This window comes from Pseudoliparis swirei, chromosome 12, assembly GCF_029220125.1.
Source record: "Pseudoliparis swirei isolate HS2019 ecotype Mariana Trench chromosome 12, NWPU_hadal_v1, whole genome shotgun sequence".
Classification (NCBI taxonomy): domain Eukaryota; kingdom Metazoa; phylum Chordata; class Actinopteri; order Perciformes; family Liparidae; genus Pseudoliparis; species Pseudoliparis swirei.
Window position 1 is genome coordinate 14,014,735 of NC_079399.1, and position 21,229 is coordinate 14,035,963.

General features: G+C 44.7%; 3 protein-coding genes across 4 annotated transcripts in view; 1 reads left to right on the top strand and 2 right to left on the bottom strand.

Moving 5' to 3' along the window:
• Nucleotides 1-945: 945 nt before the first annotated feature.
• Nucleotides 946-13,647, bottom strand: gareml (GRB2 associated, regulator of MAPK1-like). 2 transcript variants are annotated; one of them, XM_056428763.1, is made up of 7 exons: nucleotides 13,354-13,647; nucleotides 10,408-10,548; nucleotides 6,875-7,005; nucleotides 6,620-6,785; nucleotides 5,026-5,864; nucleotides 3,097-3,263; nucleotides 946-2,404 (listed from the first exon to the last, which is right to left on the bottom strand). In XM_056428763.1, the coding sequence occupies exons 1-7, from the start codon at nucleotides 13,463-13,465 to the stop codon at nucleotides 1,810-1,812; spliced, it is 2,151 nt and encodes a 716-aa protein (XP_056284738.1). In that variant the 5' UTR covers nucleotides 13,466-13,647; the 3' UTR covers nucleotides 946-1,809. The 2 variants fall into 2 exon arrangements, with proteins under 2 accessions (XP_056284738.1, XP_056284739.1); XM_056428764.1 differs by lacking the exons at nucleotides 10,408-10,548; nucleotides 13,354-13,647 and adding an exon at nucleotides 9,866-10,098.
• A 1,118-nt stretch (nucleotides 13,648-14,765) lies between these two features.
• Nucleotides 14,766-16,812, bottom strand: atp5mj (ATP synthase membrane subunit j). The gene is made up of 4 exons (XM_056428311.1): nucleotides 16,721-16,812; nucleotides 15,787-15,910; nucleotides 15,398-15,418; nucleotides 14,766-14,907 (listed from the first exon to the last, which is right to left on the bottom strand). The coding sequence occupies exons 2-4, from the start codon at nucleotides 15,908-15,910 to the stop codon at nucleotides 14,894-14,896; spliced, it is 159 nt and encodes a 52-aa protein (XP_056284286.1). The 5' UTR covers nucleotides 16,721-16,812; the 3' UTR covers nucleotides 14,766-14,893.
• Nucleotides 16,813-18,731: 1,919 nt separating this feature from the next.
• Nucleotides 18,732-21,229, top strand: part of LOC130202391 (nesprin-2) — an 83,236-nt gene continuing 80,738 nt past the window's right edge. The window contains 2 exon segments of the mRNA XM_056427895.1: nucleotides 18,732-18,866; nucleotides 20,344-20,405. Of these exon segments, the coding sequence (XP_056283870.1) occupies nucleotides 18,791-18,866; nucleotides 20,344-20,405 (138 nt within the window). The 5' untranslated portion in view covers nucleotides 18,732-18,790.

A 21,229-nucleotide genomic window follows, 5' to 3' on the forward strand; every position in this document is an offset into this window, starting at 1 on the left:
AATTTGTTTTATTCCTTCCTGGCTTCTCTCCCAACGGCCTCACAGACTCACGGAGGACTCGACAAAGGAGTAAAGTGTGTGTGTGGGGAGGAAGAGGAGAGACGTGGCATCCATCAGCAGTGTGGGAATATTAAGGGATTCAAAAAGGATTATTTTTTATCTTTCAGAAGTTACGAGAGCAGCTGGCAACAAGAGAATCACAGGAACTATTAAACAAGTGACCCAACATAAATTGCATTTTCGCTGTCGTTTCCTCCCTGTGGCTGAAGCTGCAGTCGTATCACATTACGGTCATCGGCGCCAGCATGAAGACGTAGTTAGCTGGATTTATGTGTTGGATTCATAGAGCAGGTCAATTTAATTTGGAAAACTTATGAATATGAATGTTCTAAATTAAATTGTCAGACTCTAACTGCTGATGTCGGGTTCAGCCAGGAACACCATTTCTTCATCACTCATTTCTGTTGCTCTCCAAGTATATCATTTAAAGTTGTATCTGTATACCCAGCCACACGTTTACATCAGTATAGCATAAATAATACATGTTCTCATATTGTATGTGTTTCAATGATTGGATTTTGAGGTATTTATATATACTATATAACTAACTAACTAAAGAATGTTCAATATCGATTTATCTTTATTTTTTATTTTTTTGATGAATCATTTGATTTGAATTTGAAGGTTACCGTGAAAAATGTCTCGACTAAATTCAGAAAGTGAACTTTAAAAGGCAGATGTTATTTTTTATTATTTTGATACCTGGACAATAACAACAGTTAATATCTGATGCAACATAATCCTCCAAGAGTTCATAATGGTGCCGTCTCTGACGGGTCGTCGGGTTTTTCCTCCCGTTTCTCGTGCTTCACCTCCAAGCAGCCGGCCGTGTGTCTAGTAATGTTTAATAAAGACGTAAACAAATGGCCACCTGGACATATCGCGGAGTGTCATTTCATTTATTATTATTCACGGCTAAATCAAGCATATCTGAACAAGTGATCTGAGGTACATTTGAGAACACATCTGTATATGTGACAACAGACAGAAGAACATCTCGAGTTACTCTTACAGGGAATGTTAATAGAAAATGTCACGCTCCCAAAGTACAACATGGCCTTCACACAGAATAGTGTACGATATTGTTCAGTGAATCAATAATCAGTACCAGAAACGTAATTACGTTATTGAGTGCCTTTTGATAATTTTATATATATTTTCATTTAGCTTTAAACAACTATCTCTTTCTTATATCCTAACTATGATTATTTATGCCAATTACAGGCCGCTGACCCTCATATGCAAAGATGAAGAGCAGCGTGCGAGAGGCTCAGGTAGGGAGCAGGTTCAGTGTCACATCGGAGTGGTTACATGACCCACTGGTCAATAGAGGCCGTCATCACAATAAACCCCTCGTTACTGCAGCATGAAGACGTGTTTTCTCATATCAGATTGTATGTGGGTTCAAGTGCTTAAATTAAAACCTTTCGCTGTCTCTCTGTATCTGGCCTGAATGTGAACTGAAGCAGGGCATTTTCCTCATGTGGCTCTCCGTCGTAGCCATTTGTTCGTAAACCAGCCACAGCCTGTGATTCAGACTGGAAATATGGAGTCTGTCTGTCAGATCGATGGGAGCCAGTCAAGTGTCAGTTCTATCCTTTGACCACAGGGGGGCGTGGTTTCCTTCAGAAAAGCTCAGCTTGAGTCAGTGGGGCTCAGCAGCCCATTGGTCACAGTGGAAGGCACGTTCAGCATGGCTCAGGAGCCAACAGGCACATTATCAGGACTGTGTGTGTGTGCGTGTGTGTGTTAGATCTTGGGCCTCCAGCCCTGTATGAACTGTGAGATCTTGGTGACGTGGAGTCGGCTCAGGTGGAAGTCATGTGACAGGATGTCCTCGGTCAGCTGCACCAGGAGGCTCCCGTCGATCCGCTCCCTCTGGAAAACCCCCACGGCTGCCTCCGATAGGCCGATGAACCGCAGGCAGGCCGACACCTCCTCCAATGACAGCACAGACAGGTCAGCGGGAGGCCTCCAGGTGGGGTCAGGGGCCAGGGACAGCCCTTCAGTGGCGGACATCCCACCGCCCTCTGCCCCTCTGGAGGAATCGGCCGCGGGAGTGGCAGCGGGCTCGGGGGAGGGGCAAGGGGACTGGCGGTTGAAGGGGTTCAGCGCCCCGAAGGGAGCGAATCGACTCTGCGGAGGCGGCGGCCTCAGTCGAGGTCCGGAGGAGGAGAAGGAGTCCGCCCAGGGCTCGGCCCAGGTTGCCTGTGCTGGCTGAGGATTGGCTGTGTTGTCTGCAGGGGGGGCAGAGACCAGCTTGGGACTGGCAGGGTTCTGGGCCGGGCAGTCCGCCCAGGAACACGGGTAACAGTACAGCGAAGCATCTGGGGAGGGCGAGCAGCTGGGACCGAGCACGACACAGACATGTTAGCCTCTGGTATCGGTCACATGACACACATCACATCGGGCTCATGGTTCCCATAACAACAAGTCATTTCTTGGTACGCATTTATTTTGTGATTTGCAGGTCAAAATGAATCTTGACCTGTCGGTTAAAACTTTTTGAATAATAATTAGGGACGATTATTTCAACAGTATTTAAATTACAATATTTTAATGCCAATTAATGAAATAATACCACCGCAAGACCCTGGAGGAAGCCGCTCTGGAGCTTTCCATCATATCACATTGTAGCTTTCTCACGACCAGCAGAGCACCTCTGTATCTCCAACCAGTCCGTTGACGGTCTGATTGCACTCTGGGTAATGTAGGCGGCAGGTGTGGCACAATTAGGACGATATCTGTGGTCCATCTCGAGATTGTCGATATTGGTGCTTTATGTAGCTATCAATGTATAAAAGCCGACGTCATGTGTTAACCTGTCTAACAAAACACGTGAGTCTATTTCTCAAGAGGAAGTTGCCGTTTGTCTCTGTTGACTTCCACATTGCATGAAAGAGCAACACAGAAGAGATTTGGTGGTTAGTTTAGTTTGAGCTTGAAGACCATCCCCCGCTTTAAAGGCTGACAACGCCGTCTGTAATTATGCTGATCACTCCGAACACGTGTGCTCGTGATTCCTTCACACTGCACCTGTCCTGAAGTCCAGAGGAGTAGAAGGAGAGGTTGGGTCTCGGGGAGGTGGAGGTGGAGGTCTTCGGGAAGCGAGGTGGGACGGGAGGGCTGGGCGCCGGACTGACCCCTTTGGAGCAGCGGGGGGGAACCGGAGGGGCGATCAAGTAGCGACACTCCTCTCTCACCTACACACAAACACACACACACACACACACACACCGCAATATGAGAGCTACAGCAGCGGAAAAGTTAACTCCTAAAACTTGACTTCTCAAGAGGCTTCATGGGAGTGTGTGTGCGTGTGTGTGCGTGTGTGTGTGTGTGTGTGTGTGTCTCGGCTGGCTTCTCCCAATGTTCTGCTTGGTAAATGTCAAACTTGGTGACCTTTACACCTCAAACAAACTCTCACACACACACACACACACACACAGTAGCAAGCTCTTCACAAACAAACACACACTCTCTCTCTCACACACACACATACTCAAACTGTGTCTTGGCAAGCTAAATATCAGGGAATCAAGACTGCGGTGTCTGGCAGGGTGTAATCCAGCTGTATTGCAGACATTAATTCAACGCCCACAAACACACACACACACACACACACTCTGTAGCTGACATCACTTTGGAAGAAAGTGAATTAAACAAAACAACACGTTATAATTGCTGCTGACTTACAAACACGGACGCCATAAATACGATACGTGACACCATGTAATCTATTTGCTCTTCTACTGGTACTGGAGTTTGTTAAAGCGTAGCACCTGGAAACCACCAACATTTTTAAAAAAAATTCTGGGATCCACAAACTCCCAGGATCATCAGTGGCCATTCAACATAGATGCAATCATCCAAAAGGCTAAATAAAAGATGTACTTCCTGTTTGTCTAAACACAGAATCATGGGGTTGGATGAAGTGGATTGGATTTTGTATGTTTCAGACTTTCACTTAAAAAGGGAAATATAGCAGATCAACAGAAACATGGAATGAACTGTTTTACGTGTGAGAGCCTCCAGTCGAACAAGAGACGCATGAAACAAGATGAGAAATATGTGAAGAATGAGCTTGTTTTTTATTGCACAAACAACCCTGAACTTAAAAGGTTAAGAGAAGTAGACGTAGGAGAAGTTTGAAAACATGAACGTTTCTAAATCCTTAATATCTGCTTTCAACAATGGATAATGGAGAAAATGTGTTTTAGGAAGTGATGCATTTGACATTTCCAGGACATTTAGAAATTTAACTTTTGTGCTATTTCATTCAGTTTCACATAGTTAAAGAAAATATGACAAACTATTTAGTTTTGTTACACTTTTAGGCGACAAGGCTGGAAGATGCTATCTTGGTCTCTGGGATTTTGTGAGGAGCATTCTTTACTTTTTCTGGAAGAACAATCTACATTTAAATTTAAAACGAAAAGAATAGTGGCCTTAAATCCCCTCATTCCTGATATAAATGCAGAACTAGTCGCGCTGCTTTACTTGAACAAGTATGAGATGAGCTGGCAATAGCAGCAACAGCCAACATGGCCGAGCTAAATATAACGAAATATTAATTTCACTGAACCTCTAAGACGGAGAAATATGTTTTAATCATGAGAAATGATTGACTGCTGACTTGTTCAGACTGTTGCTTCGGGGGCCATCTTTTATTGTCAAATCAAGACTAATTTAGTAATTATTAAGACCAAAGACTTCATCAGTATTTCCACAGCTCTCGGTGATATGTATTCATGTGTATTCATGAGCTGTGAGCATATGGACTGCTCCTTTCCAGGAAGTCGGCGTGTGTTGGTGTGTGAATGTGGCCGGTGAGGTTTAAAAGCTGTAATGTATGAATAATTCAACGCGGGCATCCTGACTTTTAACAACCGGATGCCGCTGTGGACGGATGAGAGGGAGACAGAAGGTCGAGCAGAAGGACGGGAGGTGGAGACTGACACTCACAGCTTCGGATTTTGGAGGTACGGGCGGCGGGGTCGACACTCTCGTCGCCACGGTACCGAGAGAACCCTCCAACGAGGAAGTCGAGTGAAAGGAGATGAGGTTCGGCTCCTTCCCCGAGCCCTCTGCGTTCTGATTGGTCCAGAGTTCCTCGTAAGGGATTTCCTCACTGATCCTCATTTCGGCCTCAGTCCACTCGGGAGTCACGTACTCCCGCTCCTCACCTGGCCCCTCCCCCAGAGAGTCCCTGCAGCGCTGCGATAGGCTGTCCGAAACCCCGCCCCCGTAGCAGCACCTGGAGAGGTGCTGCAGCGCCGGCGCCAAGGAGTCCTGAGCCGACGCGCACACGCGGGAGCGCCGCGGGCTCACGCACTCCTCCGTCATACACTCCAGCTCCGGCCGGGTTTCCCTGACGGCGCGAGAGTAGGCGTCCGGGTCGAACGCGTGTCGCAAGAGGAGACTCTCGAGCGCCGCCGCGTGGAGGGAGGCGTCGGCCACGTTGAACCGGGGCATGCAGCGCAGCAGCAGGAAGTGGGACGGGGAGACTTCCTGTCGGCGGAGCACCATGCACAGCACCACCGTCTTGCTGACGATGTTCAGCAGCTTGTAGCGGTGGCCCTCTCGGACCGCATGGCGGTCGTAAGGGTTTCGCGGCGGTCTCGAAGGCACGGACACGTTGACGGGGAGGCGGACCCTCTCGATGATGCTGCGGACCGTGTGCTCCCCGCCCAGCATGCCTTGCTCCAGAGGGGAGCGTGTGCAAAAGCGTCCGCGGCAACCAAAGGGCAGGCTGACGCTCTGATTGGTGCGATGGTTCATACAGACCAGGCATGGAGTTTTACCTGAGGGGGCAGAGGCAGAGAGCTGGATTAGCCACGGGTCAGAGTACCTGAACACAGAGGAGAGGTGACGCCCTGGACATAGACCCTCTGATGAAGTCTGTAGCCTGGTCGAGTGATGGAGAGAAAGTTAAGTTAAGTCCCAAATACTCGGTTGAAACGAGTCTGACGGAGCTGAAAAGGAAAACGCAAACTTACATAAGAATGCCTGTTGAGACTCCGCCCACTCCTCTCTACCTCCATCTGCCTGATGGATCGTGGAGGTCTCCATCGTGGAATATGCCTTCTACGAACTATTCATACGCTCTGTCACATTCATTGAATGTATTTAAACTCTAAATCTGTCCTTCTGTACACATTACATCTATTGTTCTGTCCATCCTGGAGAGGGATCCTCCTCTGTTGCTCTCCTGAAGGGTTCTTCCCTTTTTTCCCCCTGAAGGGTTATTTGGGAGTTTTTCCTGATCCGATGTGAGGTTTTGGGGCAGGGATGTCTATGTGTACAGATTGTAAAGCACTCCGAGACAAATTTGTAACTTGTGAAATTGGGCTATACAAATAAACTGAATTGAAATTGAAAAAATTGAATTGAATGGGAGACGGAGTCATTAATGGTGGCACGGAGGGGTAATGCGACCACAATATAAAGAAGTTTTAATCTTTGAACTGAACCAACTGCTAAAATCATCCATTTCCCTTTCACGAATGAACTTCTCGTCCCCGTAAATCACGGCACTCGGCGGTTTGGCCTTACGTACTTCTAGGAGTCTTCCCTAGGCGCCTCAAGAGTGCGCTCAGTCCCGTCTTTTCCTTAGAGGGCGTGGCACAGAGGAGCTCCGCCTTCCCCATGAGTGACAGCTCATCTCCAGCCTGCAGAGTGAAGCTGTAGGGCTCACTATCCTCACTGAACTCCCCTGACACCACCTGCAGCACACACAGGTGAGGATGTGTGAAGGTGCCCTTGCATGACAGAAACGTTAAGTGTGCGTTAGGTATCTCGCGTTGCTCCAAACCTTGACACTAAAAGTGATCGTCTCCATGACGAAGACCCGGTCGGGGAAAACTGCAGCGACTTCCTCCACACTGGAAAAATACTGGACCGGATCCCTGACGTCTCGGTCTTCATCCAACAACTTGAACTTTCCTACAGAGAGGATGGAAGCGGGACAAGGGAAAGAGAAGAGAAAGGTGGAGAGGAGGCGCGAAGATGGACGGCGGAAGAGGAAGTGGAGGAAAGCGCAAGAGAAGAATAAGGGGAGTGAGCCCAGAAGTAAAAGGGAAGATGGAAGAAAAAGGGGGGGGGGGGGTGAGGAGAAAGGAATGAAGGTGGGGAAGGAAAGAGGAGAGAAGAGTGGAGGAGAGGGAGGAAAAAGGAGAAGTGAAAAGTTGTTTTTGTTCCTCTTTTCTCTTTATGCCTCCCCGCAGTTTAATTCAAACACATCCGCAGGAGACACCGTTTGGACGGGAAGAATACAAAGACACCTCCGTGACCTGTGACCTGGCACCAGCTCTCGGCCAATCGACAGCCGACGGGGGGTTGGCATGGCAACCAATAAAGGGGCCCCATTCTCACGCAGAGCAGAGACAAATCACCATGGAGACCCTCACACACACACACACACACACACACTTCCATCCGTTCTTCCCCGTGCTCATCCCCTCCGCTGTCTGTAAGCCTTCGCCACTCGTACAGCTATAGGACCTGTGTGTAAACTGAACCCCTTTTTTTAGGCTTGTGGCCACTTTTATATGTTGGAAAACATTTTAGGAATTCACAATCATCTTTGTTTAAATCACACAATCCCTTCTCTTTATTTACAAGTTTACCAGATTGCATTTAACTGCAACCCTCTGAGGATTCTCCTCACAGTGTGTGTGTGTGTGTGTGGAGGAAAGAGACATGAGAAAGTTGTTGTATTTTTGTCTGAGAGGCTGAGCAGAATACCAAACTCCACCGTCCTCCTCGGCAGCACCTCCCCCTCTCTCTCCCCCCCCCCCTCTCTCCTCCAGCCCCGACCTTCCAATTCAAACACAGGCCCCAGGATGAGGAGCTTCCACCCAGCGAACAATACCAGCTGCTGGTTTGCTCCTTTTCAAACACAACAAACCACCCATAACAGCGGCTGAAGAGGAGTTTCAAATGAAACGGAAACTCTCAGAAGAGGATCACCGGAGCAACATATGAACACATCGGAATCGCTCTGAGGCTTTTAAATCCCGACACGTAGGGCTTTGGCCACCGGTCGCCCACTACGACGGTGGCTGTGGCGCCGCTTGCTTCCCAGAAACCCTTTCATTCTGCTTTTCTGTCCTCTCCCCTTCAGTCATCCGTGCCTCTCTCCCTGATGGACCGAGGAGGATACAGACCGAGAGAGAAGACGAGAAGGAGGAGGGGTGGTGGGGGGGTGCATCCTGTTGTCTGTCCTCAAGGGGAAACCTATATTGCTCTCCTCCTAAGCTTATTTAGACTTCCTGTATGAAGTCATCGCACAGACATTAGCTCACCGCTGGCGATGTGGCCTCTAGCTCAACAACAACTCACCTGTCATATTTAAAGAGACACAAAAGTAGTCCGCAAAAGAATGCATGACTTTAAAAGGGCTATCGTTGGCTGTCTTTTCCTCGGCTACAGGAATGCATCGCTGAAATGGTTCTCAGCTGTAAAGCATGTCGGCTCGATCCAGCAACAAAACAAAAAAATTCAAAGCCGTGCCAGAAAAACTAAAGAAATAACTCCAACTGAATGTCAAACAAGGAGCAATCTGGCAGGAATTTGGATCTGGAGTTTGAGACACAATAAGAGGAGATCAGAAGTCGCCCTCTTCCCACTGTTCTTTATCTATGTGGTGCTTGTGATGTGGCGGGAAGACAAAAACACTGTTCCCGTAAGTCCCTGGGTCATTTGATGGAAAAGGACCTTAAAGGGGGAACACATGAAGCTCAGTCCTCAGCCTGCATGTGAGAAACGCCATTTATTATCTTTTGTGGATCTAGAGCAGTCGTCCCAAAGACTGGGTCATGATATTATTATAATCGTTCATTTAACTGCAGCACATAGTTCTCAGAATTGCAGCCTCCTTCTAACATTGGATCTAATATAAAAGGCTGGCGTACATTCTCGTTGTTTCACTGATGAGGAAGAACAAAGTTGTGATTCATCGAATGTAAATCCAATCGAAATGTCTTTTTTTTCTCCTTATTCATGATGATATAATTTGATGCGGAAGTGGCAGCAAATGTGGCCGGCGTTTTCCCACAAATTTGCTCTTCTCATGATTTATAGATACGGGTCTTTAGTTAATTGTGACGGGATGGTTTGTCGTGAAAATGAATGAATGAACGACACTGTTGAGTTACTGAATCTTGACCCGTATCAGAGCCCATCACAGCATCTGCTTCTTCAATTGTGTCCATCCTCCTGGAACATTGCTGTTAATGCTAAATCATAACGATACAATACTACAGTAATCAAAACTAATGTAACACTAAATTACTGAAAAAACCATGGGTAAACCATTGTTCTGTTAACTCCGCCCTTATTGAGTGTTTCTGCTATAATGAAACCAATACAGCTCCTGTTTACTCATCACATCTTGGATACATTGATACATGTGGGACTGAACTCTGTTTACTTCCTGCTGCTGACGGCTAATATTGCCAATATTGGCGCTCGCACGCAACGTCTAAAATGTGAATGATCTCAACACAAGCGCCTCCCACCCACGTGTTCTTTCATTCTTCCTAAAATGGAGCCTGAGAGGCGGCGGCGGCGGCGATGTGAAGTGACATCAGCGCTGGAGGAAACAATGAAGAGGAGGCATTAGGATCCAGTTACACGGCGACTAATGTGACTGGTAGGACAGTCTGACCGATGGGATGGTGTGGACGGAGCGCCGGTGAGGTCATACTGACGGGACTCATTCAGCAGGAAGAAGACGGGTCGACGGACCGGAGGCGACCACAAGGTCACACCGGGGCTACAGCGGCGAGTTCACCTTGAGTACCTTTCGGGAGGTTCGCATCCTCTTCCTCCACTCGGTGATGCTGATGTCTTGCGCATCATTTTATACACAAAGTCCCAAAACCCACGCAGCACCGGGGTATCCCTCAGACCCGCCAAACTACAAAGAAAGATTGCAGTAAACCAGGGCGGTGTTTGAACCCACGGCCCTGCAGAACGCAAGGCAGATGTACCCTTTTATATGTTTGCCATAAAAGTTAAGACATCAATATCTAATGCTGCCGCGTCTATTTTATGCCTCTGTTTGCCCAAAGAGACATTTTTTTTTCTCCTACATAAATAGAGCAAGAGGACGATGTTGGCCGTGTGACAAAAATGTTTGTTACATTTAATTCCCCCGCAGAGGAAATGGACAATTTCCGGAGAAATTGATATTTTTAGCTTAAGTATGACATTTTGACTAACTCCTAAATAAGACATTTCTCTGGGTGACCTCAAGCTCACCCGTTAGAGTGTGAGCTCCCGGTAGAGTCCTCATGTAGAAATGCAGTGTGTGTATGTGTGTGTGTGTCAGCATACGCTCACCCTGGTATTGGAGAGGGATGTCTATCTTGGGTCCAATAACGTAGTGCCCCTCCTCCAGGCTGTGGGCCGTCACTGTGGTCCACTGACGGCAGGAGTGCAGCAGCACCACGTCCTCCTCCGACAGGCCCTCCACACATTCACCTGGAGCACACACACAGAAATGGATCCGGATCAACAAATCGTCTGTCAACAGGTTTTTAAAATGTATATGTTCACACTGAGTAGCTCAGCGATGGAAACTATAAACCACGAAAGCTCTTCACAACTCCTCCCACACACATGCATTCAGGGTTCTGTGTCCATAATTACCACTATTAGTGACGGGTCACCACCCCTACCTACTCATCAGGATCCCACTACCGGCAACCCACTATTACCCCCTCACACACACACACACGCGCACACACACACACACACACACAGCTCCCTCTCACAGACTCACACACAGATCACATGGATCCACATGTTTCTGTTCTTGCTGCAGGAACCGAGCCTTTTAATCTAACTGAACACAGACACGGAGACACGATGAGATGACAGGTCAAAGGTTAAATTAAAGGCTCGCTTTCACCCAAATCTAAAAAAAGACACATTTTCCATCTTATTCCCCGTGGTTATGAAGTCATGCAGACATATTTGCAATGCGTGTCCTTCTTTGCATGAAGGTATTCCCTTTTTGACGTCAGGGATAATGTAAGGGATACATGTTCATTAATCCATTCACAGTAATTACATTTAATTATTCTGTTTCATTACGTGCATATTATTGATTGATTCAATTGGATGTATTTTAGAATGTCAAAGAGAGAGAGGGAACACCAGACACAGATAGAGAGAGAGAGGCAGGCAGGCAAAAGTGGATCCTAACTAACCGGAGAAGTTTTTTCAACATGATTTAAGTTTTTTTCCCGGGCCTTGTAGACGATTCAGTGTCCCACATTTCTGACATCTCTGTCCCACATAAAATAACCTTTAAAGAGTTTCAGACAATTTGACACCACAACTGCTGATAGGTCTATCGTTTATTTTACGAGTGAGAACTGCATTTTCTGTTTTTCGTTAGATTGGTGGTTGGGGATTTTGGATTGGTTGTTAGCGTAGATTTCACATATTGGCTCCATAACTCTCCAAGTCCTGACATATAGTCTGAAACGCACACAAGGCCGATTCACGACTGAAAACTGTCCACAGTGAGGTGAATTATCGTTGAGTAATCGAGAGTCTAAATATTTATCTCCAACAGTAGACTGCAAAACTATTACCAGTGACATGTAACTGGCACACGATGCAAGATCATGCCTGGTTGTAAATAACTAACCATCATCTGGGTTGGCTGGGTGTGCAAACAAGCAGGCATCCGTGGGATAACTTCAGCGGGGTTAATAAACACCTGCGGGTCATCTATCTCTCTCTATCTCTCTCTCTCTCTCTCCCTCTCGGTCTCTCCCTCTAAGTACGGTGCGTAATTCTCGAGGGAGCCATGGTTTTCGGTGCCACGAAGGAAAGTTGGGAGGTTTTCCCTCCTCGTCGCTGCTCGTTAGTATTCCCCACGTTCACCGACAGATTACATCATTTACATATGAAAAGAATTGAGCAGCACTTCAGCAGCACAACAGACACTTTGTGGCTTTCCAGGCCTCGCTGAACTGGAACAACTTTTGGCCCTGATGACACCCATCGGCCGCTCCCGAAGCAAGAGAACGCAGCTCCGGGGGAGCAGCGACTCGTGTTCGCGGGGGAAACAAATGAGAGAAAACAGGGAGACAAATGTGACTCAGTGGCGCCCGAATGAAAGTCACAAAAAGTCGGTGTCCGAGAAAAAAAAAATGCTGCAGCTGCGTCAAGGTGGCCAGATTTAAATAAAAATAATAACGGAAATAAAGTGGTGTCAGTTTCAAAATAAGAGCACCAAATGTGCCCAAACAGCTGGGTTGGTCAATAAAAAGTGTCAATATATTCAATACTTCGTCCACCAAAAAGTGGCTTCCCCAAATTGTTGTCGAACTATATCCATAATGTCTAATACCGTTGCACATGATGAACAAAAACACACATGATTGACTGAGAAGGCCTCAAACTAATTTACTTAGACAGCGATGCTGTCTAAATCTATATAGACTTCATCTAGAGTGCTATTTAAGTCTTTTTGTATTTGATAGCATGACTCATTTTAGTAAAAACTTTATTTGAGTAATGCGTGCACTCATTAGTTTTTTTAATTCAAACCAAATCTGAGCTACATCTTTATTGGGCTCCTAGTGATACAATAGCAAAGCCCATCCAAGATCTTACACTGCACAAACTAATTAATTCATCTCATTAATAGAGTAGGTATATAACAGGAGAGTGTCTCTAATCTCGATTTATTCATTATAAAACATCACCAGCCTAAAGTCACAGTAACATGAAGCAGTTCACTAAAGACATCTTTCAGGAACTGGTCAGTGGAGTATCAACTCATCAGCAATTCACTTATTAGTCAAATTGTTTTAACTTTAAACTATCTCTAAATTATTGACAATGTATTACATTTTTATTTCTAAAGTATACTGTACATTTAAATGATTTGTTTTTGAAAGTGTTGACCGGAAGTGGTATTTATGTTCCTGTCAATCTTGACTCCGTGGAGATTATTCCGTAAATTGCTCCACTTGTTCTTACTCTGACATCCCATGCGTCGTTACACTCGTCCAAAAAAAGAAGAATAAGAAACTACTAGAAAGAAACTTCCCCTGATGAAAGTTTGAGTTCACCTCTTTTCCCCGAGCGGAGAACTATATTTAACGCTATGTATCCTCACTGCTGTCACAGTAACTCAAACTCCGGGGATGTGAAGCCGCGGCGTTCATCGTAAACTAGCTAACGGTCGTCACAAGAAGACAACCGTTAGAAAAGTTTCCCGACCGGCCGTGCTGGAGCCCCAGGCTCCCGCAGGAGCTCTCTTACCGCGGGCCAGGCGCACCAGGGTGGGCAGACGGAACTTGCTGACCACCGCGTCCAGCGGCAGCGCCAACGGACTCCAAGTGATCTCCGACAGGCTCGCCGACAGCTTCTCCATCCTCCCGGGTCATCACGCTACCGGAGATAATGGCGATGGTGGTGGAGAAGACAATGGTGGCGGTGGAGACGAGAAGGTGAAGGAGGCTGAGGGTGGTGATGGTGAAGGTGGTGGTGGTGGTAAAATGTCAAAGAGTTTCGCCATGTTTGAATGTAGGAAAGACGGAGCACGAGCGGTGGGAGGGAGCGCGAGCCCTCTCTCTCTCCCTGTCTGTCATTCGGTGTGTGTGTGTGTGTCTCTCTCTCTTCCCCCCCCCAACACACGTGCACACAAACACGCGCGCGCACGGAAACAGGCGCACACGAAACCTTGATAGCAAGTCGGAAGTGTTATTTGTATTAAGTGTCATTTCAGGTTTACTGTGTGGTAACCTGCCCACACACACACGTGAATGATTGCGAAACTGTCCCCGTCTGAGCTGGTGTGTGCGTGGGTGGTGGTTGATAGATGCAGGAACTTTTCAGGCATGATTTCTCAACATTTTTTGGCCCCATTGTTCAAATGAGATGGTATGCAAGTCATTTAATTTTAAATGTTCTGGGCGGAATGGGTATTATTCTATATGTATGTACTCAAGCGATGTTCTGAGATGCAGAGCGTGTGCGTTACAGTGTTTCTATGCTTTTTACTTTACTCCTTGATTTCAAGGCATTCTTTTTTTTTTTTACTGCAAAACATGTACGTCACGGGTATAGTTACGCCTCGCCATGCACATTAACATTTCGTACACAAAAAGACTCTAGGAACTACAAGTAGTCCCGCATTTAGTGAGCGCAGCTCTCTAGTGGGGCAATATGGTACTACAAGCTCCTTAAGATATGATGGTGCATCACCAATCAAGGCTTTGTACGTTAAGAGAAGAATTTTAAAAGTGATTCTTGATTTTACTGGGAGCCAGTGCAGAGCAGCTAGTGCAGGAGTGATGTGATCTCTTTTCTTCGTTTTAGTGAGAACACGAGCTGCAGCATTCTGGATCAACTGGAGGGACCTAAGAGACTTATTAGAGCAGCCTGATAATAAGGAGTTGCAGTAATCCAGTCTCGAAGTAACGAACGCGTGAACCAATTTTTCTGCATCTTTTTGAGACAAGATGTGCCTGATTTTTGAAATATTACGTAAATGAAAGAATGCAGTCTTTGAGATTTGCTTTACGTGAGAGTTAAAGGACAAGTCCCGATCACATCTTGTTGATAGCTTTGTGGCTACAGTCATCGCTGCATACTTAGTTTTTATAAGGCATTATTTTAAAGTCACAACAAATGCACAAGACACTCAGTTAAAGACAACAATGAAAACTACATGGTTTTTTTAGATAGCAACTTTATTTGCTCCATATTAACAAAAATTCAAATATTAAGCTGGATATCTGCACTCCGGATTGGGCTTCATTTCAGAGCAGGTGGAGGGTTGGTTGTCGTGGTGGAAAACTCAATGGCCAGGCTCTGCAAAAGGAGGAACACAAGAAAATTACATGTTATACGTTTAATGATACACATTCATTAATCGAACCCTGTCCAACAAAGCATTGGCAGACCATCATGAATGTGTTCCCACACCAATAAAAAAAAAAATCTGCTGGTAAAGTCTGCCTGTTGGTGACATCTAGAGGAAATGTAGTTGCACAACATTGAACACATCCAGTGTCATGTTCACTGCTGCAACCTTCCACCACCAAAAACTGATTGCAGAATCCCAGGACATGGAGGGTAATCACGCAATCACTCTAACACCTGTGCTTAAAATCAACACATTTACTTTTACAATTAATAAACCTATTAAATAGCTCACACTTTCTTGGATATTGCCATGTATCAGTGATTGATTGGCAACAATGGCGAATGCACCAAGAGGCAGCTCTATTGTGTTGCAGTCTATATAATCATTGCTCCAACATAATTACAGTGTTAATCAATAAAATCTTTGGCTACTTACTTTTTTCCACAGCCTTTTTGCCTGGAATAAAAAAACAACAGTTAGTACTCACATTAACCCAAACCGCTGAGGCACAGTGTATTCTTTAAGTATATCTAACGTTCCATCTACTTAAACTTAGCAGCAGCACTGAAAGACACATTTATTACACATTCGTAACTCACTTCAGCATACGTGTATAACAATGTGTTACCGTTTGTTGTGATATATCAATCGGTGATTTTTGCAGATTGATCCAACTCATCTTGCACAACATGAAAAAAAACATTCAACCCTCTAACTTTTTGTCAACTCCAAGGATGCCATATTTCGATACAAGACCAACGGCATTACTCCACAATAAATCAGTTTGGATTCAACATGTACAAATGAGTCAGCTTTGAACACACCTCCGTAGGAAACTTTGTAGTACAGGTACGACATGAGGCCGATGCCCACCCACAACTCCTGGTAGGCCTTCGTGTAGTAAGGGCTCATCTTGCCCCACCAAGTGGAAAAAGCGCGTCCAGACATCTGAGGGTGACAGCAACAAGCATAGTGTCAAAACAGTGCTCAGGTACTCGAGTAAAGCAATAACAAGAAGACCAACGTGTCATGCAGACAGAGAAAGCTGAACTGAGGACTACGTTCGATATTTAATTCATTCTCAAAGCTTATTTTTGTTCGCATAATGCTTTAAATACGTGAGACTAAAACAGACTAAAGCTACGTTGTGGATCCTGGTTTCTTCAATCAGACAATGTGGTTACTCAACGTAAAGCTAGCCTGGTGGCTTGAATGCTGCCCTGACCCCGAGCTGTGTCCGCCGAGCTAATGGCTATCCACACCAAGGAGACACTGACCGAACGGATAGGCACCGGTCAACGTAGCGGTAGCTAATAATACCACTTACCTCGGCCGTAGGTGGGATGTTATTTCATTGGCGGGTCCCAATAACTTAACTGAAAGTAACGCTAACGCCATGGTTCGTGCTAACATTACCACCTCTAAATATTTAGCATTAAAGCAGGGACGAATATAAATACATGCAGACGTTAAACGAATAGATGGTTTCTACACTGCCTTCATGATACTTGTCCAGCTAACTTCCACCAGTGACCCTGGCTGTCGTATGAAGCGTCTTCTCTGCGGTACGAAATACAAATAATGCAAGCTAGCATGAAACTAGCCGGCTAGCTAGCTGGGTGACGCTACAGCTGCCAAAGTTACACAAGTAACACCCAATATATTATTCTCTTTCCACCGCTGTGGTTTAAGACAACAGCTGGTTTTGAGTTTAATGAGGTGCTTTTCCTAAATGAGTGCATGAACATCGCCTCTTACCGTTCAGTTCGTCGCGCCGCAGCGAGAAGGTCAGGACGAGTGCTGCTGCGAGGCGTCAAAGTCGTGGAGGAAGTCTTCTTCTTCTACGCTCAATTGAGTAGAACGTCACACGGGGTTTGGTGTATAGCGCCACCTGGTGGAGATACACGATTATCTTATTTATGACCTGTTCAGCTCTCTTGGCTCCACCTTGAGGATGTGTCCATGAATGCTCAACAAGATTAATATTGGAATTGTGAAATGTGGGGATAATGTGCTGTTCACCGATTCAGAATTAATGACCCTGAATTGAACACAGTCCATGCATACTGTAGATGTAATTACATGTCATTTAGCAGACGCTTTTATCCAAAGCGACTTACAGATAAGTGCATTTCAACCTAGAGTACAAACTAAGAACAACAAGAATACAGAAAGTAACATTTCCTCAACATAGTCGTAATGTTATACCTGACTTTAAAACCGTAATTACAATAATTATAGTTAACAACATTTTAAAACATTTTTTGTCAAAAGAAAGACTGTTACTTCTTGTTCAAACAGTATGCCGGCAGTATGTTTAGGAATAAAATCTGATATGGTCCCCAGTGATACAAAGTAAACCTGTGTCAAATTAAATTGCTCAACAATCTGACAATTCTGTTTGTGGCTCAAAGTCCAATAACATGGTCAACATGAGTTTCTTACATCTTGTTTCACATTAAGTGTTGCACATTGGCTCCACGACTTGAGATAAACAATAACAGACTGCTGAAAAATCAATAATTGGTCTGTATAAGTCAAAATAGCCAGAATTTGATGACCATCAGCTGTTGTAATCTATATTGTCTTACATAGTAAAACATTACAATAAGATTTTAACATGGGAAAAAAACCTGCCTCACATTTAAATACACTGTTATCATGGCATGTCCCCCATTTTGATTGAACCGCTACACAGTTTTCAACTGACCAGTGGAACAATTAAACCACGTGTCTTGTTCTGCTCCTTGGCCCCTGTGCCACTGCCATATCAGAGGTGGACATTTGAGGTGAGGGTGCAGCTGCTATGTGACACACTGAGTCCACCGGCTCAGTCAGCTCACCATAGCACCATCAACAATAAATAAAATACTGGCACTGCTCTCAAGGGTAAAGCTGGACTTGGGTGACACTCTGCTGCTGGTGAACCATTTTAATCTTCTGGAAAATAATTAAAAGATCACTATCACGAATTATGAAACGAAAGCAGAATTCATATTTTTTTAATGACATACTGCATATTGCAGACATGAGTTAATGAATGCAACAAATCAAAAGTCTTTCCCAGCGTCCTTGGTTCTCAGCTGTTACATTATTGCACTAGCTCACAAGTCAACAGAAGAACAGGGAGACATCAGAAACACTTGTGGGGTTTTTTGCTTCCAGAAACACAAATAACAAGATTCAACACTTTGAGATTTGTGAGGAAGTGATTACTTTTCAACCAAAGGTTACTGAGCTGGTATCAGAGCCTGCAGGAGTGATTTGGGCCTGCGGTGCGCGTGGGCGGGACTTTCCAGTGTTGTTTGTCCTCACGCTCCAATAGGCAAGAGGCACCTTGGTACGTTTATGACCACCTCGGGCCAAGTCCTATTTGAAGGGATTCAACACCGTGAATCGGCACAGAGTCGTGCCAATATGAAAGGACAAAGCTGAGGACATTTATTGCACATAGAACACCCTCCACTGGGCTCTTCATTGTAACCCAGTGTGCACTCGCTGCCTTCAGTAACTACAGACCTGCTACAGGTATGCAGAAGATTTGTAACCGGGCCATCTATATTTGTTATGACAGTGGGGTTCTTTCCACACAGCAGTTTTTCCTCCTCTTTGAGCTCTTTGTTTGAGTGTGTACTTGTGGTAACCTTAGGGCGTGGATGCGTTCTTTAAATCAGGCAGTGGACGCAGCAAACCTTGACACTGCAGTAATTTACTCGTGGCGTTTTTTTTCTTCCTTCTCCCTTTTTGGCATTGTGGATTTCTCTTGAGTGGACCATTTACAAATCCACGTCTTCTGGACCTTCCTGAGGTGCGACACCTGCAGGCTTCATGGCTTCAGGTGGAGCAGAGGAGGACGATGGAGGCATTCCATTGGAAATTGACAACATGCACATGCTGCTCCAAGGTCAGTCTAATCCCACGCTTGGAATACATTGGATACATTTTGAAATGTGTGGAGATACTATTTCAATGTGGGGTCCATCTCTCTGATGAGAGATAGACATTCCTAACCTGAAGGAGTTCCTAAAAAGTGAAAATAAAAAGTGATAAGGAACATAACTCACCACAGTTAACCCGCCTATAAAGAGCAACTGTCAGGTTAAAGCTAGTTCCATTATTTGTGTCTTGTTAATTCAATTCAATTCAGTTTATTTGTATAGCCCAATTTCACAAATTACAAATTTGTCTCGGAGTGCTTTACAATCTGTACATATACATCCCCTGCCCCAAACCTCACATCGGACCAGAAAAACTCCCAAATAACCTTCAGGGGGGAAGAAAAGAAAAAAACCAGAGAGGAACAAGAGAGGATCCTCTCTCTCCAGACAGACAGTGCAACAGGTAACAGGTGTTAGTGTCGAGTCGAGGTTCGCGCTCGGCATCCTGGAGCCACAACACTCGCGCTGACATTTTGTATTTTGCTATTCGTTTGCTATTCCACTTAAAGATCACATCACAGATATATTAGACTAAACTGCTTGTCATCATTCTCAGTCACACTCAGAAGGAGACACAGACCCCAAAACACAGAATGTTATTAAGGGGTTTGGAATATTAAATTGTGTCCGCATTATGTTTGTTATAAACGTGTGGAACATATTTGACCAATGCCAACTTACAATGGCTTGAAGCATAAAGTTATTATGTGGTGAAGCCTTTTGTTTGCACTGGGCACGTCGGGTGAGGAGGGCGGAGTCGAGGGATTAAAAACGCCCAGGAGTTTCCTGCTTGGGCACGCTCCTAAACGAGCAGCTGACTCACTGACTTTGATTCATTACCAGATCTGATTTCTGCAATTGTAAGGTTTATAAAGCTGGAAGTGAAATGTGTATTTATTACTGATTGAATCAGAAAAGAAGGTCTCCACAGCTTCTTTTGTTTGGTCATTCTCGCCATGTTCGCTGTGCAGGAAGGAACGGCTCTAGTCAAAGAAGTAAAACACTTTAAGTTAAGTGGAAACTTCACTCAATATGTTCATGGGACTTTTGACCAATAGTCAAAAGCATGGAGGGTCGAAGAGTCCCCCTGTCCTCTGATGTCGGTGAGTAGCTCGGCAATATACGCTGCTATTCTGAGATTTCTGGATTAGTATTGACGTCAGAGACAGCCAGGTTGCTTTTGAGGAATCTACTGGAATGTATTTAGTGTGACATGTAGACTGTCATATTAAGGAGACGGAGACCACCCAGGGATGCAATCTACCACCTAATTACTGTGTTTACAAATTTGCCAGCAAACACAAGCTTCTTAAATCCATTTTTTTTTTTATCTGCGAAAAGAGGATTTTAGTATTCAGTACTTCATAATTGTACCAACGCATTTAAATACATGTGGTCCTGAACGTGTATAGATTAAAATGTGTTTGTCTGCTTCATCCACAGTGGAGCACGAGCAGATTCAGAAACGAACATTCACCAACTGGATAAATGCTCAACTGGCTAAGGTAAGTCGAGATATATTTGTGTGTGACGCTGAAAGGATATATTAATATTCACGTTCTCTACATTTGTTGAAGAAAACAAGAAACTGATCGGAACCGATTTTTATAAATAAATAAAAAGGCTCCCGGATGGTTTTAATTTGTTTTTCATGCCTGTGAAAGCATTGTTTTCGAGGTATTATCAAATATTTTGAATTAAATAAAGACCCGGTGCTTTATTGAATATATCGCACACAAAGGTTTACATTCAGCTGTGAAATTGTATTATATATATATATATATATATATATACAAAAATTAATTAAAAAAAGATAAAAAGAATATATATATATATATATATATATATATAAAGCGAAATTCAAGTATAGCCCATTTACCATATGTCATTTTGGAGATAATCTTTGTGGCAGTTGGAATATATTATTGAATACAATAGAGAAAAGCAAGTGACGCAGAAAGGGACTCAAGAGAAAATGTGGCACAAGGCTGCCGGTGTACATGCTACTCATGTATTGCATGGCTTAGTTTTAATATTTTTAAGGGGACAAAATGTGCTTGTGCACATACATTTGGGTTTCTGAGAACCTACCAGCCCTCTTAAAGAGACAGGCGCGAAAGCAGAGTGTGAATACAGGGAAGGTATATTCAGACAGACGGAGAAATATACTGTGTGTGGTTGGAACATTAAAACATGTAAACATGTTCTGGTAGAAATCCAGAATACAAGTGTAAACCTGAAAAAAGGCATGATATGTCCCTTTAAAATACTCCACCTGTTGGCCTTTTACTTTCATGTAGGGTTCAGTAAAAGCGTGAGATATTTTGTC

Bases quoted from the DNA above. Each gene is read 5' to 3' on its own strand.
- gareml (XM_056428763.1), bottom strand. From the start codon at position 13,465: ATGGAGAAGCTGTCGGCGAGCCTGTCGGAGATCACTTGGAGTCCGTTG. The intron at 10,549-13,353 runs GTAAGAGAGCTC...TGTGTGCTCCAG, and splicing joins CCTGGTGCGCCTGGCCCGCG to GTGAATGTGTGGAGGGCCTG. The intron at 5,865-6,619 runs GTACGTAAGGCC...CTGCCCCCTCAG, and splicing joins CCTAGGGAAGACTCCTAGAA to GTAAAACTCCATGCCTGGTC.
- atp5mj (XM_056428311.1), bottom strand. From the start codon at position 15,910: ATGTCTGGACGCGCTTTTTCCACTTGGTGGGGCAAGATGAGCCCTTAC. The intron at 15,419-15,786 runs GTGTGTTCAAAG...TTTTTATTCCAG, and splicing joins CTACAAAGTTTCCTACGGAG to GCAAAAAGGCTGTGGAAAAA.